Below are 17,068 nucleotides of genomic sequence, written 5' to 3'. Positions count from 1 at the left end.
TGTAAAATCAGGACATCTGGTCACCCTAGGGCACGTGTTCCTGCTCTTCCCCACCCCCAATGAGCCCTGCCCACTTCGCTGGCCATGTGCCCATACCCAAAATGGCCGCCTTGGCGGCCGATCGCCGTCACGTGACGAGCCTCGCCGCTGCCGCGGGGGCGGGTCTCCCCGCCCCGTGCGCCTGCGCAGTGAGGGCGGGGTGTGAGCGTCAGTCGCTGCCGAGGGGAGCCCGCAGAGCGGCGCCTCGGGCTGCCGGCTGAGGGGATCCGTTTGTCTCCGCAGGCCGCCGCGCCGGGCCCCGCCATGGGCTCCGAGAAGGACTCCGAGTCCCCCCGCTCCTCCTCCATCCACGCGGCCGCCCCCACGTGCCCCAAGCCCGGCGGCCGCCGCCGCCGCCGCCTCTCCTTCCAGAGCGTCTTCTCGGCCGCCGCCGCCTCGGCCTCCGGCGGGGTGCGGGGCCGCCGCCGGGCCAAGGCCGAGCCGCCGCCGCCGCCGCCGCCGCCGCCGGCCCCCGCCCCGGCTGCCCCGCCGGCCGCCCCGCCGGCGGAGGCGGCCCCGGCCGAGCCCCAGGCGGCGGCGGCGGCGGCGGCGGCGGAGGGCGGCGCGGGGGAGCTGGAGTGCCCGCTGTGCCTGGTGCGGCAGCCGGCGGAGAACGCGCCGCGCCTGCTCTCCTGCCCGCACCGCTCCTGCCGCGCCTGCCTGCGCCAGTACCTGCGCATCGAGATCACCGAGTCCCGCGTCAACATCTGCTGCCCCGAGTGCAGCGAGCGCCTCAACCCCGCCGACATCCGCCTGCTGCTCAGCGACTCGCCGCGCCTCGTCGCCAAGTACGAGGAGTTCATGCTGCGCCGCTGCCTGGCCGCCGACCCCGACTGCCGCTGGTGCCCGGCCCCCGACTGCGGGTGAGTCCCGGGGCGAGGGTCTGGCCTGGGGGGCAGGGGGGCTGATCTCCGGGGCGGGGGGAGCCCGGGGGGCAGTGGGGCTGGCACCCCCTTCTTTGGGGGGCGGGGCGGGGCTGGGGGAGCCCGGGGGGGCAGTGGGGCTGGCACCCCCTTCTTTGGGGGGGCGGGGCTGGGGGAGCCTGGGGGGGCAGTGGGGCTGGCACCCCCTTCTTTGGGGGGGCGGGGCTGGGGCTGGGCTGGGGGAGCCCGGGGGGGCAGTGGGGCTGTCTTTAGATGAAAAGCCCCGTATAAGTTTTTAATATTTAGTATTAGTGACACATAGGACTGTTTCTTCTGTTATAAGCCTATTCATCCCCCTAGAGGCACACCTCTGTAAAGAAAGGAGCCTGGTCTAGTGGCTTACATGAATTTTTCTGACTCTGTGATCTAGAGCAAGTCACTTAACCTCTCCTCAGCCAGCTGTGAACTAGACTATGTATACTCGACCTTGGGAGGAGGGTTGAGTCTTAGTAAATATTCCAAAAAGTACTTTGAGATTTTTTTACTAAGTATTAAGTTAAATCAGAGCCCCCATCTTGCCAAAATCCTCTTCCTACCCATACCTTTCTATGTTTTGCAGATACCTAGACCTTTTTTTATAGATTCAGGTGGATAGGCTTTAGTTTGTGTAGGAGGCTAATAACTGGTTATTAGACAGTGCTCCCTCACTATAAAGCTGATCTTGCAAACCAAGGGAAGTGAGACCATGGGTTGTGAGAGCATGGAAAAGTTAGATATGAAGTGCCACCTTTCCAGAGAATGTTTCAGAATTAGTTCCTAGGGGTTTTCAGTTATGATCACATCCTTGTTTCTCTAATTTAAAAGCAAGCTTTATTCTGAAATAATGGGAAGTATGGTGTTTCCTCTACTATGTGTGCTGCTGAGAGCTAAAATAGAGTTGGTGAACTATAGAAATGATTTCCACACCTGCAGGCGGAACTGTAAATTTTGGTTTTCCTAAGTGCGGGAAATCTTTACCAAGCTGGCACCAGGGTGTTGAAGCACCATGGTGGAGGAATAATGTTGAATCATACTGACTCATTCACTGTTTGCTTAAATGAGGAACTGTCTAACTGGCCAAAACTCAGTCCATCCAAACATGGTGACTTTCTAGATTAGCTTATTGTTGCTTTCATTTTCTCTTTTTTCTTTAAACTAGGCTTATATAGGCTTCTGATATAGCATAAGCACAGGCTTGTTGGTAGCAGGGATTTTGTATTTTATCTATCCAAGAATTCAGCAGAAACAAACAGGAGGCTTAAAATACACTCCCAGCTAGTGGGGATGTTACGGGAAGTTTTGTCCTAGGGTTCAGAGCAAAGGTGGCAAGATTCCTAAGATCTAATCACAGCTTTGTTACAAACTTTGACTCTGGGAAATTGCTTAACCTGGATCCAGTGAAGTGAGCTGTAGCTCACGAAAGCTTATGCTCAAATAAATTTGTTGGTCTTTAAGGTGCCACAAGTCCTCCTTTTCTTTTTGTTTAATCTCTGTGTCTCAGGTTACCTGTTACATGGGTGCATGTTACACGCTTGCCGTGTAAGGATTTATTTACTATTAAAGCTTGTTCCTTGGGGGCTCAAGGTTAAGTTAGTTTAAAACAATCAACGTTTTTGATATTGCTGTTTAGGGTAGGCATTGCAGATCAGATTATACTCCTGACATAGTAATGCCCTTGGAATCTGCCTTGCTACTCAGCTAGAGAAAATGTAGTTACCACTTGCTGAGTTGTCTCTGTTTTACTGATGTAATGTTTATTGGTATTTGGTTTAAAATGTAAACACACCAAAGCCAATTGAGACTGCCTGGCCATGTAAAGATGTCCCCTGCATGGCCCCTAGGGACATTACTTTTTCACTAGTAGTCTATAATGTATACCTGATAAAGTTGCTGCTGTGGCAGGCTTCTGAAGGCTAGTGTAACATTGATCTTTGTTGTGCAAACAGTTGATGCCATCTGGCTGCCCTTGCCCAGTGAGCCAACAGTTCGTACATAGGCAGCTTATAAAAGGTTTCAAAATAAACTATAGAGTTGATATCCCCTCCCCTTCCTCTTAGAAACCAACAAGCTGGCATGGCTCACTTTGTGGAACTAGGCCAGTAGACAGGGCATCCCTGCTATCTTTCTTGTTAGTGACACTTTAACAAAGGCTGTCAGACAGGTGGTGGGAAGAGTTTATTTACCCTAAACTCATTCTTCCTGGCAAACTTGTCTAGTTGTCCTTGTGTAAAGCCATGAATACCAGTTATTTTCAGTGTCTGGATAGATGGTTCACTTTCCTGTGGTACTGGTGGGTGAGCTTGAATGGCTAGTATGAAGGACTGGTGAGCAGACTTGGTCTCAAAAGTTCTGATGAATGTTATGCCCTCTCCTTACCACATCACACCCTATTCAGGAGTGTGGAGAGTTGACTTGTTTCTCTCCAGCCATACATGTAGTTTTGAGAATAATTTGCCAAGAGTCTACTGGACAGATGTGTTCCAAAACACAAGCCATGTGGCATGCAGCATCCTGACTGGCATGCCTCTGCATCCCACCCATGCTCCAAACAACTTCATAAGTGAGCAAGCTTAGCTATGCTGTCTAGAAAGGTAAAATATAGATGTAACATTAGAATCTGTTTCCATGGCAATGTTGGTCTTTTGGAGCACTGTCAGCTCTTCAGACAAATACAGATTTTTGTCTGCCCATTGCAATCAGCTGGTGCTGCTGACTGGTGTATGTCTCACTATATCTCTACTAAAGGCTTAGGGAAACAACTGAACTGTGTAGGCTGAAACTAAGTGAAGGAAGCAGCTGAACATGATTGTGGTGAGGTAAGCAATCCCTCAGAGCAAATGGAGGAGCAGGCCAGGCATCTCAGCTGTGTGAGAGTAGGCTAAGAGCAGCACTCTGTAGTAATATTGGGGTTTAAGGTAGAGGCTTGCAGCCACACCTGGGATGTGGAAAGATCAGGATACTCCTTGTCATGCCAAGAGCTGTAGTTATACCTGGAAGTGACTAATTGTTAAACTGCGGGCATGTGTCAAAGGCCAGGTGAAGAAGGATGCACACATGTTAACCATTCAGACCCTGCAATGCTTGGTGTAGCCGGATGCCATCTGTCTTCTGGGTAGAGCCTTTGATTGGCCTCTTTAGCTGGACTTAAGAGTTCCGTCGTGTTTGTGTTGTTTGTTTTTTAGAGGCTAAAAAGCATGTAGTTCACTCCACACCAGTGAGCTTGTTGCTATTAGTTGCTATTTTAACTCTGGGACTAAAAATTCAGTGCTTAGTAACTGTTCTGGGACTTTGGTGTGTGTTTGGGTTTTTTTTGTTTTGTTGTTTTTTTTTAAGAAAACAGGATGGTCTGAGATGGCCAGAAAAGCTTCAGAATTCTCTAATGCAGGGACAAGTTCAGTACATGGTAAAGCTTCTTAATGTAGCATGTTGAGCTCTCCTGGGCCTCCTGGTAATATAGTTGTCAGGCCCCAAAATGGCTATAACAGCTGGCATCAAAGTGTTTTCTTTAGAAGCTGTTAATGTCCTACACTTGAATGTCTCTCTGCTAAGGAGTTTGCTGTAGCCTACTGGTTGGCGGTGAGGCTGTGTGGGTAAGATCCCTCTGACAAAATGTTCAGTAATCAAATGTAGCTTGAGTTAATATTTTTCCTAGGTTGCCTGCATCCCCTCTCTCCTCTAGCATTGGTCTTGAATGCCAGAAATACAGTAGCTGTTTGCACATGGAGGCCCTACAGTCCTGTTGTTCAGTTCCTGATCGTAAGCGGGGAGGCATTGTTTGTCTTTAACAGTTATGCTGCACCCAGGCAGGGTCAAATTGCTCAAACTCCCACGGGATATGAATCATTGTGGTATGACACATTCAGCAGTTCTCATGCTGCTGCTTCAGAAGCTGCAATGCTACTTCAATTCCATAAGCTCTAAAAATAAACCAATGGCGAGAGAGAGAGAATACCTCCACTTATAACACAAATGCTGCAGAAAAGAGAATAAGTCACCCTGACTTCTGTCAGTGTTACAAGTCAGCTTCCCGAGAGCAGTGCTCTGTGTAGTGCATTTGGAGCTCATCCATGTGAGTTTCCTTGTAGATGTGCCAGCTAAATCTCCACATTACCAGCTCAAACACAAGATGATCTTCCCCCCATGCTCCCCTCTTCTCAGTCTTCTAGTTCTTTCTGTAATTGGTTCGTTTAAGACTGGCCTATGAGAAAAGCTGCAGAAAGCCAAGGCACCCTTTCAATTATATTTCCTGCTAAATTGGGAGGATATAAGTGGAGGACTGTTCTGCATAAACACTTCTTCGTCTAGAGATCACCCAGAGCTCCCTTCCCGAAGTAGCTGCAGCTCTAAACTCCTTTTGTACATTTTTTTTAAAAAGTGCCAATCACTGTTTTTGTAACATGACAAAACAAAGATACAATTTAGTTTCATTAGGTCCTTCTAGAGCTCCTCACACTTCTTTCCGGGCTTGACTAAAGGAAGCAATTAGGACAACTAGCAGATGAATGTCAGTATAAACAAATGGAAGGTAATGTGCATTGGAGGGAGCAAGCTGAGTTAGTCATAGGTAGCAGAGTCTGAATTGGCTATATCCACTGAAGCAATAGAACTTGTAGACTTGGAGGTCAAGAAGTTAAAGCTGGACAAACTTAGAATAGAAATAAGGAGTAAACTTTTAACAGTGAGGTTAATTAACCATTGGAACAATTTACCAAAGGTCATGGTGGATTCTTCATCACTGACAATTTTTAAATAAAGACTGGATATCTTTCTAAAGAACGCTTTAGGACTTTTTCCAGGAAGTTGTATGACCTTCCAGTCTGACCTGCTGTATAACAAAGATCACAATTGTCCCTTCTGGCCTTGGAGTCTATAAAGAAAGAAATCTGTTCAGTATGCAGTGGTGGTCAAGAGAAGGCTGTCAACAGGTACAGAGAGGAACATTAGATACACCATTGTATAAATGGCATCCTTGCCTCATGTAACTTAATGGTGGTCACCTAACCTCAAAACCCATAATAGAAAAGATCCTTGGAATTGGAGAAGTCAAGAATTTAAAGAGAGCTTGTACAGAAAGAGCAAGCTTCCATATCGGGAGAAATAGTAAAGCTTAATTTGGAAAGGAGACAAGCAAGAGGACTTGATGGTGAACCCCAGTCAAGCATTGTGATTTACCTGTCCCATAGTTAGGGCCCTACCAAATTCATGGTTCGTTTTGGTCAATTTCACAGTCATCGGATTTTAAAAATAGTAAATGTCATGATTTCAGCTATTTAAATCTGAAATTTCAGGGTGTTGTAATTGTAGGGGGCCTGGCCCAGAAAGGAGTTGAGGGGGGAGGGTGTCACAAAGTTATTGTGGGGAGGGGGAGTTGCAGTACGGCTGCTCTTACTGCAATGCTGCTGGCAGTGGTGCTGCCTTCAGAGCTGTGCAGCTGGAGAGCGGCAGCTGCTGGCCAGGAGTCCAGCCACTGCCAGCAGCAGCGCAGGAGTAAGGATGGCCTGGTATGGTATTGTCACCTTTACTCCTGCGCTGCTGTGTGCAGAGCTGGGCCCTCAGTCAGCATGTGCTGCTCTCCAGCTGCCCAGCTCTGAAGGCAGCACAGAAGTAAGGGTGGCGTGGCATGGTATGGCATTGCCACCCTTACTTCTGTGCTGCTGTTAGCAGGCCGCTACCTTCAGAGCTGGGTGTCTGGCCAACAGCTGCTGCTCTCCAGCCACCCAGCTCTGAAGGCAGCACAGAAGTAAGGGTCGCAATACCGCAGCCCCCCTAAAATAGCCTTGCGGGCCCCCCCGCAACTCCCTTTTGGGTCAGGACCCCCAATTTGAGAAACCCTGGTCTTTCCCAGTGAAATGTATAGTATAGGGTGAAAACACACACAAGACCAGATTTCACTGTCCGTGACACATTTTTCATGGCCGTGAATTTGGTAGGGTCCTACCCATAGTACAGAATTGCATTAATCTCCACTGTATAAAAGTAACCATCTTTTACTCACTGCTGCAGGCTACTGAAACGTCTGTTTTAAATATTAAAGTGAAGAAACAACTATGGAAGCGTAGGTTTCAGAGTAGCAGCCGTGTTAGTCTGTATTCACAAAAAGAACAGGAGTACTTGTGGCACCTTAGAGACTAACCAATTTATTTGAGCATAAGGTTTCGTGAGATACAGCTCACTTCATCGGATGCATTCAGTGTAACATCTCTAATTGGACCCTAGCTAAGTTAAAAATGACAAGCATAACTGATCTTGAGCTTCAGGGCGTAAAAGTGCATCAGCTAAGGTCAAGGAGAACTTATTTTTCCTTTTGCATGTCTCCATCCCTATGCGTATCCATGGTAGGATTGCTCAACTGGTGAGTTGAATTAGGGTGGTGTCTCAGAGGATGGTATCATTATCTACCTGATTAGATAGTGGTATATTCTAGCCAAAGTGGATGTCTACGTCCTTTACAACTAATCCTTTATCAACCTGATGAGGGTGCTTCAGAATTAGTTGTTAAAGGCTGCAAATGTGTATTGTGCCAAAGAAATAACATGCCTCTGTCCTGAAAAATCTGTTGTTCTGAATGCATAGGAGGGAACTAGCGAGGGATCCATCTACTAAAATTCAGCTGCCTCTGAGGTTGGGTGGCAGTGGCTATTCAGCAGCAAATCTCGGTGTTACCCAACAGATGGGCCACTGAAGTGTTCCGGTATATTGATTCCTGCGTTCCTAAGATAATTTCTGGCTTGACTGATTCTGGTATCTTTGTCGTCTTCAGTTACGCTGTTATTGCCTATGGCTGTGCCAGCTGCCCCAAGCTGACTTGTGAGAGGGAAGGCTGTCAGACTGAGTTCTGCTATCACTGCAAACAGATATGGCATCCAAACCAGACCTGCGATATGGCCCGTCAGCAAAGGGCTCAGACGCTGCGGGTACGGACGAAGCACGCCTCGGGCCTCAGTTATGGACAGGAATCTGGACCAGGTATGAATTAACAACCTTCTTATTAGCCAGTATGAATTATGTCCGTGAAGCCAGGAAAGAGATCCACCTGTTTTGCAGCACTTCCTGGAATCAGAGTGGGGGGTATTAACACCTGGCAGGGAGCACAACCACTTGGCACAGATGAAGGACACCAGCAATATTGGATCTGGTCAGCTCTGATGCTCAGCACAGCTTCCTTCCCTAGCCAGTAATGGAGTAAAAATATCTGGCCTGACAGGCTAGTTCCACAAACTACTAATGGAATTAAAATTTGAGGTTCCACAATTGCAGGACCTAATTGCATATGGTCACCATATTCTGCATGTAGTACCTCCTGACCCGTTACAATAAGCAGCTACTTTTTGGTTTGCTTTGATCTTTTAGATGTTCTTAAAGCTCTTGCTGATCTCAGTCTCAAACAGGAGCAAAAGAGAAATTTTACCCTCTCAGAATGTGAGCTCCATTTTGTCTGCTGCTGTGAGCAATAGCAGCACTAATACCTAACCCAGAATAGGGAATTTAGCTCCCAGCTCTGATAAGTATTAGTAATACCATTATTTATAGGGGAGAGATGCCAAACCATTTGGCTGGTAAAGAGCTGCACTCTAGATCAGCAGATATTCTGATTAAATAGTGCTTTTAAAAAGGTGATTCAGAAAGTGAACCATAAGATCAGTTAATAGATTCCTTCTCCCCCAAACAAAGCATGTATCTTCTCCTAGCATGCTACTCATTATAAACACATTGTTCCATTTGCACAATAGCTGGCTTTTGTGTGAGGCTGTAAATGTTTTTAAAGGTGGCTCAGCTGTTACTCCAGACTAAAATATGCCTGAAATGTACAGAGCCCTGATAATGGACACCATAAACATTGCAGCCACTGCAAGACAAAATTCCCAACACAAACCAACAAGCAAAAATCAACCACTGATCACTATTTGCTGCCAAAGGGGATTTGTGGAAGTGAGGCCTTTAACAGAACTTAGCCATCAGCCCTGGGGAGATTAACTCCAGAAAGAGAGGTTCCTTCTGTGTAGTATAAGTTGGTCTCAGAGCAGCTGAGTCCCAGACTGTTCAGAGCTTTAAAGATTGCTACCAGCACAATGAACTGTACAGGGAACGATTGCATAACTTTGATCATAGATAACATTTCAGAGTGACTTATTTTGTAAATGGCTATAAAGGGGCATCTGTCCATCTCCTTGTTGTGTAGTAACTGGTGGATGCCAGTCCCTTTAAATGACTAAGTACCCAACTGCGGGCACAGATTAGATACTTACCCACCAATACACTAAGATTTTCTTCTGTAATCGGACACAATTTACACCCACAAAGAGGCATATGCCTTTCAAAAGCGTGGGTCACAATTTCTCTGCTGTCTTGTCCTCCGGATAGAAGAATATAAAGAACACTCTTGGCCCTTACTTCATGTTAGTGGTGAAGTTTAAAAATGGGTGATGCTCTGGGCTAGCTAGCTAGTATGGGGCAAGCACAACTCTTTCATAACCGCCTCCTTTTATGATGTAGAAAACACTTCTTAAAATGCTGTTCTGCTGGTGTACGCTGGCCAGACAAACAATACTAACTTGTTTTAGAGGAATTAAGTGCCAGCGTAGAGGTGGCTCCCTGCCTTTATCCTGTAGCACTGAAGGATGTAATCAGAACCAGACACCTTTGCTTTATCTCTTTGATTAAGGAAAATAATAATCTGTTCGCCTAGATGGGCAGAGTTTGACATGCATTATCCTCTTGAGCCCACCCTCCCCAAACAAAAGAACCCCAGTAAATTCCTGAAGATGGCTAAGGTGTATAGAATCTGACTTGATCCCTTCCTTCTTCCCCAAAGCCGATGACATCAAGCCATGTCCACGTTGCAGTGCTTACATTATCAAGATGAACGATGGGAGCTGTAATCACATGACTTGCGCAGTGTGTGGCTGTGAATTCTGCTGGCTGTGTATGAAGGAGATCTCAGATCTGCATTACCTCAGGTGAGATGGGGAGCAGAATCCACTGGGCCTCCTGTTGCTAGAGTATGATGTTTGTTTATATTTTTGTATTTAATGTATTTTAATTTTTCCAGCTCCTCACAAACATCCCCCCCGCCCCCCAACACATTCCTGATCAGTTGGAATAGGAGGAAAGCTCTGAGTTTCCTCATAACAGTAGTGCACAATGGTCCCTCCTGACTGTGGGTGGTCTCCACTGGTGGAACAATGTGAGGAAGCTCTTAATGGGATGAATGTTCAGTGTAGTCCCCTTCACACTGTGGGGGCATCCATTCTTGATGGTCAACTGGATCTGGGGAGAAGGAGCCTTTCTTGCACAGTATCCACACATTGACACATGTCATATTTTTATGTGGATATTGAAAAGACAACTTATTTCCCCTACAGTCCCTCTGGTTGCACGTTCTGGGGCAAGAAGCCGTGGAGTCGCAAGAAGAAAATTCTCTGGCAGCTGGGCACATTGATTGGTGCCCCTGTAGGCATTTCCCTCATTGCTGGCATTGCCATTCCTGCCATGGTCATTGGCATCCCAGTGTACGTTGGGAGAAAGGTAAGCATGTTGGGGTGGAGATCAGAACTAATGGAATGAGCAGACTGAAACATTCTCTCTTGGGAATCATAGGTGTTTGTCAAGGACTTTAGGCTAATGGTAAGTGTGGGATCTTTCCATACAGCTGCTGGAAACCCAGCTGGCTGTTAGGCCAACTGAGGATCACTATTTCTTGGGTTTCATACCTAGTGAGTGTGGAAAGTATGATGGCTTGACAGCCCTGGAGACTGAAGTTCTCAGTCAAACGAATATGTGCCTCATGGGCACTGACAGTGAAAGGTTCACATTGCTCTGCCAGTATGCCTCCACCTTGAACCCAGTGCATCCCCGTAGAGAGGGGAACTGTGTATCTAATTCTTGGCCTCTGTGGTGGCTCTTGTGCCTTGGGATTGTCCAATAATAACTGAACCCTGATCCCTCACCTCACTTCACACAAGTTATCAACCAGATCTGATAGTAATGACTGTCTACCAGTCTGTCCTAGATTTGTACCAGTGACTAGAGGTCAGAGGCTTCATGTTCCCTGAGTCATCCTGTCCCTTTGCCTGCCTCTGTTGGTGGACCGGCATTAGGTGAAGAGGGAGAAACAATGCTGCAATGGAACTTTCTCCAGCTTGTCCTTACTCCTGAACAGACGCACTGGCTACATCTGTTTGAGAGGGTCTGTGGGTGGGATGGAGGTACATAAGATTGGCCATCAAACCAATGGCCCATCTAGCCCTGTATCCTGTCTTCATCAGTGGCCAATGCCAGATGCTTCAAAGCTTCAGAGTTTTTTTTATTGATCCATCCCCTGTTGTCCAGTCCCAGCATCTGGAAGTCAAGGGCTTAGGAAAACCCAGAGCGTGGGGTTGCACAACTGACCCTGTTGGCTAATGCCCATTGATGGACCTATCCTCATCAGTGGCTATTATGGGGGATTTTAAGGGTCATGTGACTGGCATGTGTGGCAAAGTTGTAAGGTCATGAGCATATTAGTATTTCATGCTAGTGGATGCTTAGTGGCCAGGCTGTCCGTTTTCTCACCTGTTGTTCCCTGCTCTCCCCAGATTCACAGCCGTTATGAGGGAAAGAAGACGTCTAAGCACAAGAGGAACTTGGCCATCACCGGTGGGGTCACCTTGTCTGTCATTGCATCCCCAGTTATCGCTGCTGTCAGTGTTGGTAAGTAGACAAGGCTGATTTTCCTTGTGGTCAGTCATTGTTCATAACTCTGCTCCTCATGTGTTGCTCCTCTATTATTCTGACAGATATTGGGCAGGAATGACCAAGGGAAGCCCACAAATTCCTACAATATCCCTGTTGGTTGCTTTCCCACTTATGTAACATGCTGCCTGCAGAGGCTGCAGGTGCTGGTGTCTGTGGCTTAAGACTGAGCACTGTGTAAAATGGTCCCTGTAGTGTTAGTACCAACAGTTCGGCCAAAGAAACTGATTTTTATGCAAGTTTGATATGCTGGCAAGCTGCCACTGCAATCTTCATGGAGTCAACTTGTTCTTTGGCCCTATCCCAAGACTGGGATTGTTCCGCTGCAGGTTTCCTTACTCTGTGCTGGAATTGGGTTCCCTTGTTCTGTAGTGTGATGGTCTCAGCCATTATTTCTATGATAGTAACACCTAGGAACCCTGTCATGGACCAGGACCCCATTGTGCTAAACGCCGTGCAAACACAGAACAAACAGGTGGTCCCTGATCCCAGAGAGTTCATGCTGCCCATCCGGCATGCCTCAGTCTCATTGTCATCTGATATTCCTCTTGACCCGCTGCGTCCTCTGTTGCAGGTATTGGAGTCCCCATCATGCTGGCCTATGTCTATGGTGTTGTGCCAATTTCTCTCTGCCGAGGAGGTGGCTGTGGAGTCAGCACAGCCAATGGGAAGGGAGTGAAAATAGAGTTCGACGAAGATGATGGACCTATTACAGGTGATTAACTTTTCACTATCTGTCTGTGTAATCTGAAGGGCTGGGAGGAAACAAGCTAGGCCTCACTGTGGGATTGTCCCTTGGGATTAATTGGGGTGGATAATCAGCCTTTTTCAGTATGTCAAGATTTCTAGCTTTCACTTCCTTGCCACTGTTTCAAGGCTAACCCTTCAAAGTACACTCTGCACTCTTAACACAAAGCTTGTGTGAAGCACCATAGTGCCTTTCCCTGGGAGATCCCCAGCCCTCTTCCCTGCTGGAGATTGAATCTGAAATCTGTCTTGAAAATGTTGCTGTCTGACGTGTAACCTTAACCCAGAGATGGGCAAACTTTTTGGCCCGAGAGCCACATCTGGGAATATAAATTGTATGGCGGGCCATGAACGCTCACAAAATTGCGGGGGGGAGGACTCTGGGATGAGGCCAGAAATGAGGAGTTCAGGGTGTGGGAGGGGACTCTGGGCTGGGGCAGGGGAGTGGGGTGCGGGAGGGGGTGAGGGCTCTGGCTGGGGATGAGGCCTTTGGGGTGTAGCTCTGGGCTGGGACCAAGGGGTTTGGAGGGCGGAAGGGGGATCAGGGCTGGGGCAGGGGGTTGGGGTGTGGGAGTGGGTGAGGGCCCCGGCTTGGGGTGCAGGCTCTGGGGTGGGGCTTGGGATGAGAGGTTTGGGGTGCAAGAGGGTGCTCTGGGCTGGGATCGAGGGGTTTGGAGGGTGGGAGGGAGATCAGGGCTGGAGCAGGGGGTTGTGGTGCAGGGGGAGGCTCCAGGGAGAGCTTACCTCAAACGGCTCCCGGAAGCAGCAGCATGTCCCTTCTCCCACTCCATGTGGAGGCGCAGCCAGGCGGCTGTGCATGCTGCCCCATCCGCAGGCACCACCCCTGCAGCTCCCATTGGCTGTGGCTCCTGGCCAATGGGAGCTGCAGGGGCGGCGCTTGGGTGGGGGCAGAGTGGAGCCCCCTGGCTGTCCCTATGTGTAGGAGCCGGAGCGGGGACATGTCGCTGCTTCCGGGAGCCACGTAGAGCGGCCCCTGACTCTGCACCCCAGCGGGAGCTTGCGGGCCAGATCCAGCCCATGAGCATAGTTTGCCCAACCCTGTCTTCACCCCTAATGGGATGCCAGTGGCAGTTCCTTTACACTGTTTAATGTTCAATGTATCTTCTTTGCCTGTCTCAGTGGCAGATGCTTGGCGAGCTCTGAAGAACCCTAGTATTGGTGAGAGCAGCATCGAGGGACTAACTAGTGTGTTGAGCACCAGTGGGAGCCCCACGGATGGGCTCAGTGTCATGCAGGGCAACTACAGTGAGACAGCCAGCTTTGCTGCCCTTTCCGGTGGTACCCTGAGCGGTGGAGTCCTCTCAGGCGGAAAGGGAAAGTACAGCAGGTAACTGAACTGACTCGGATCATGGCAGTGAAGGGGCTGAAGGGTCACAAGGCCTAGTCTGTGGGGAGGCTTGTTAGCTCGCCAGGGATCTGTTTGGTTAGTGGGTGGCACCACTGATACTTGGGGTCTAATCTCAGTATCGCTTTTTAAACCTCTTGACGTATGGTAGAATCAGGTCCAATAATCTCTGCTTCATCTGTTCCCCAGCCTTGTCCCTGTTGCAAGAACACCAAGTAACTAGCAGCCACAGCACAATCTGGTTTGGTTATCTTTCTCCCCCAGCCTTTCTAGCTCCTTAATGGCAGGAGATAGGGTTTGGGGTTGATTTGAGGAGCAGCAGAGATATACTAGTTTGCCATATAAGGCTCTTGCAAACATCTTGCGACCTAGCCTAGTGCTTCAAATGGCTGTTATTCCCTAGTAGCACTTAGTGATCAGGACTCGGGAGGGCCTGCCTCCAGTTACAAGGTTACACCACAGGTTTCCTCTGAACCTGCCTCTGAGTCATTCTGGCCATGTAATTGGAGACACGGGTCGAAATGAAAGCCCAGAATATAATCATAGCTGTGTGCTGGACCTGGAAATCCGCCTTGCACAGGAACTGCATGAGTCATGGGTATAAACCCAGTCTAACTTCGATATGGAAAACAGACTGAGGAAAGAGCTCAGCCAAATGGAGGCACTAACGAGGCTAACCTAAAAGATTAATATGATTTTAAACTTCTTGGTGCAGACCTGGATTAGCGCACAGAGCCACCTGTCTCCACAGCTCCCACTTGCTAAATGACTATTGTTCCTGTAGTTTTCAGAAATGAGCTAGGCTGTTCTGTGGCCCCTGGCTGTGTTGATGACTCTGGATGTTTCCCAACTCTTCCCAGGCTGGAAGTGCAAGCAGATGTACAGAAGGAGATTTTCCCCAAGGATTCTGTAAGTCTCGGAGCAGTTAGTGACAACGCCAGCACGCGGGCTATGGCTGGTTCCATCATCAGTTCATACAACCCACAAGACAGGTACCTAAACTGCCAGTGCACAAGATTGTGGGTCATATGTGGTGTGGTGGGGGGTGCGGTTTGAGGGCTGTGGAGAAGGTGCACGTTGGGAACTTTGATCTTAATGATTGAAGGTCTATGCAGAATCCCGCAAGCTTTCTTTTCCTTGGTTAGGTCAAGAAGCATTCTCCCTTCACCTTCCTTTCCAACTATGTTTGTACTTCAGTATCATTCACCACCACTAGCAGAGCCTGTGTTGACGTCCCTGGGGCAGCTCACTCACTTCAGTTCTTCTGTCCTGCGAACTCAGCAGAGAATCCCTTTTTTCTAGTCTGTTCCTGTGTCTGTTGGAACTCTGTAGGTGTGATGATTGTACCGTACATATGGTGTTCATAACTGCACCACCCGTCCAGGTAGTGTTTAGTGGTTCCTTCCACTATAGGACATGATTAAGGGTTGGTAATTGGAAACAATGGGACACGTACACGGGGAAACTCAGTAAACATGCATGGGTTCCAGAGACTGTCTGAATACCTTTAGGGTTATGTATCATCATACAGTAACCTGCCAAACCAGTTGGGCACAGCCCTTCCTTGCTAAGCAGTGCTCTCGTGTCTGGAGTTGTGTGAAATTACAACATATTTCCTCTAGCAAGGTCTCACTAGCTAGAAGGGAACATTTCCTTGCCTTAGTCTTGCACAGAATGAAGGCTTGGGACTGTTGGAAGCAAACTGTATTCCATATAGGTTAGTGATAGGAATTTGGATCCAGGGTTGTTCCTGCCTGTGCCATTGAATCTGCCTCAGTTTCCCTAATTACAAAAGGGGAATAATCTGAGTGTAAATTATTGTAGATTGCCAGTTGTGGCAGCGTGGTATGGTGAATGGCACTCCCATACTTGCCTCAGTCACGAAGCTTTCTGTTGAAAAAGTGCTCAAGGTAACGTGCTAATATTAATAACCTGAGACTTCCACTGTAGCTGGTAACTAACCAAAGTGGTGCTTTTTTCTGCAGAGAGTGTAATAACATGGAGATCCAAGTGGACATAGAGGCCAAACCTAGTCACTACCAACTAGTTAGTGGCAGCAGCACAGAGGACTCTCTCCACGTCCACACCCAGATGGCAGAAAACGAGGAGGAGCAGGAGCAGACATTCAAACACCAAAGCTGTGAGCAGAAAGACTGCATTGCCAGCAAAACCTGGGACATCACCCTGGCACAGCCTGAGAGCATACGGAGTGACTTGGAGAGCTCTGACAGCCAGTCAGATGACATGCCAGACATTACCTCGGACGAGTGTGATTCCCCCCACCCTCAGACTGTCGCCTGCCCACAGACCCCAAAAGCCAGAGGTGCTGAGAGCCCAAGTGCCCATCTGAGCCAGTGTGCCCAAGAAGAAGGGCACAGGCCAGAGGAAATAGTCTCTAAACTGGAGTGCATTGAAGCCAGAGTATGAAGTTGCCTCCTCCAGAGAAGCACGCTTACAGTCACTGCATCCTTTGTAGAGGGTTGTGTCCCTTGTTGGCTTCTGTTTCTGATTCTCTGGCCAGCTTCCCTGGTCTGACCCTGAGGGGAAAGATGCCATTTCTTACATGATTTAAAAACAAAAACCCCACCCTTGTTTTTAATTTATTGGTTCAAGCGCTCTGAAAGATGTCTGAGTGTACCTATGTATGTGTGTGCGTATACTGTCTGCAAAACTACTACTAAAGAATTGTTTTAATAAAGATTTCTGTTGTAATTCGACTTACATCCATTTCTTCCTCGTCAGATCTAAAGAAGCGAAATCCCTGTGCTCAGTGGCTCTCCATTTGTTTCTCTGCTCGAGCTGCTGGTGGAATTGCTGCAGTAGCTCAGGCTTCCATACAAACAGGTGTGACTACGGTTACAAATGTTCCTGGTTTAAAACTGTGTTGTGGCAGGGAGGCCTTATTCTCCCTCCATGTGGCACTTCATCTAATGTCACTGAGGAATCTAGGTAGTGTGGGGTCTGGGGGGGGGAAGGTTGGTGTGTATTGTCTGCTCTCTAGAGGCCACTGTCTGACTTCTCGAATTGCTACTTTGGCCTAATTCTAGATGAGATTTCTGAGCCAGCACATTCTTCACTGTACCTAATGAACTCTGTCTATGGAGCTTATTCCCGACCTATGCTTTCTGGAGTGAAGAATAGGGCTGCAGTGGACAGAAGGAGCCATTTGGAGGTGAACATCTCCAGAATGCTGTGGAGGAATCTAAATCAGAACAGAACAATTGCATGCTGTATGACAAAGCAGTGACAACTCTGCATCTTCCTGTCCTGCTTGGCGGTGCTT

General features: G+C 48.3%; 1 protein-coding gene across 1 annotated transcript; it reads left to right on the top strand.

The window, feature by feature from the left end:
- Positions 1-211: 211 nt before the first annotated feature.
- On the top strand, positions 212-16,502 carry RNF19B (ring finger protein 19B). The gene is made up of 9 exons (XM_077837961.1): positions 212-902; positions 7,702-7,907; positions 9,754-9,898; positions 10,304-10,466; positions 11,516-11,630; positions 12,247-12,387; positions 13,560-13,767; positions 14,646-14,777; positions 15,771-16,502. The coding sequence occupies exons 1-9, from the start codon at positions 304-306 to the stop codon at positions 16,210-16,212; spliced, it is 2,151 nt and encodes a 716-aa protein (XP_077694087.1). The 5' UTR covers positions 212-303; the 3' UTR covers positions 16,213-16,502.
- The last annotated feature ends 566 nt before the right edge of the window (positions 16,503-17,068 follow it).

This window comes from Eretmochelys imbricata, chromosome 19 (assembly GCF_965152235.1).
Source record: "Eretmochelys imbricata isolate rEreImb1 chromosome 19, rEreImb1.hap1, whole genome shotgun sequence".
NCBI lineage: Eukaryota > Metazoa > Chordata > Testudines > Cheloniidae > Eretmochelys > Eretmochelys imbricata.
The sequence above is the reverse complement of the archived record's forward strand: the minus strand, read 5'-3'. Positions and strand labels throughout refer to the sequence as shown.

Excerpts from the sequence above, each read along its gene's own strand:
- RNF19B (XM_077837961.1), top strand. The coding sequence starts at position 304 with ATGGGCTCCGAGAAGGACTCCGAGTCCCCCCGCTCCTCCTCCATCCAC. Across the intron at positions 12,388-13,559 it reads AGATGATGGACCTATTACAG|TGGCAGATGCTTGGCGAGCT; the intron begins GTGATTAACTTT and ends TGCCTGTCTCAG. Across the intron at positions 14,778-15,770 it reads TCATACAACCCACAAGACAG|AGAGTGTAATAACATGGAGA; the intron begins GTACCTAAACTG and ends TTTTTTCTGCAG.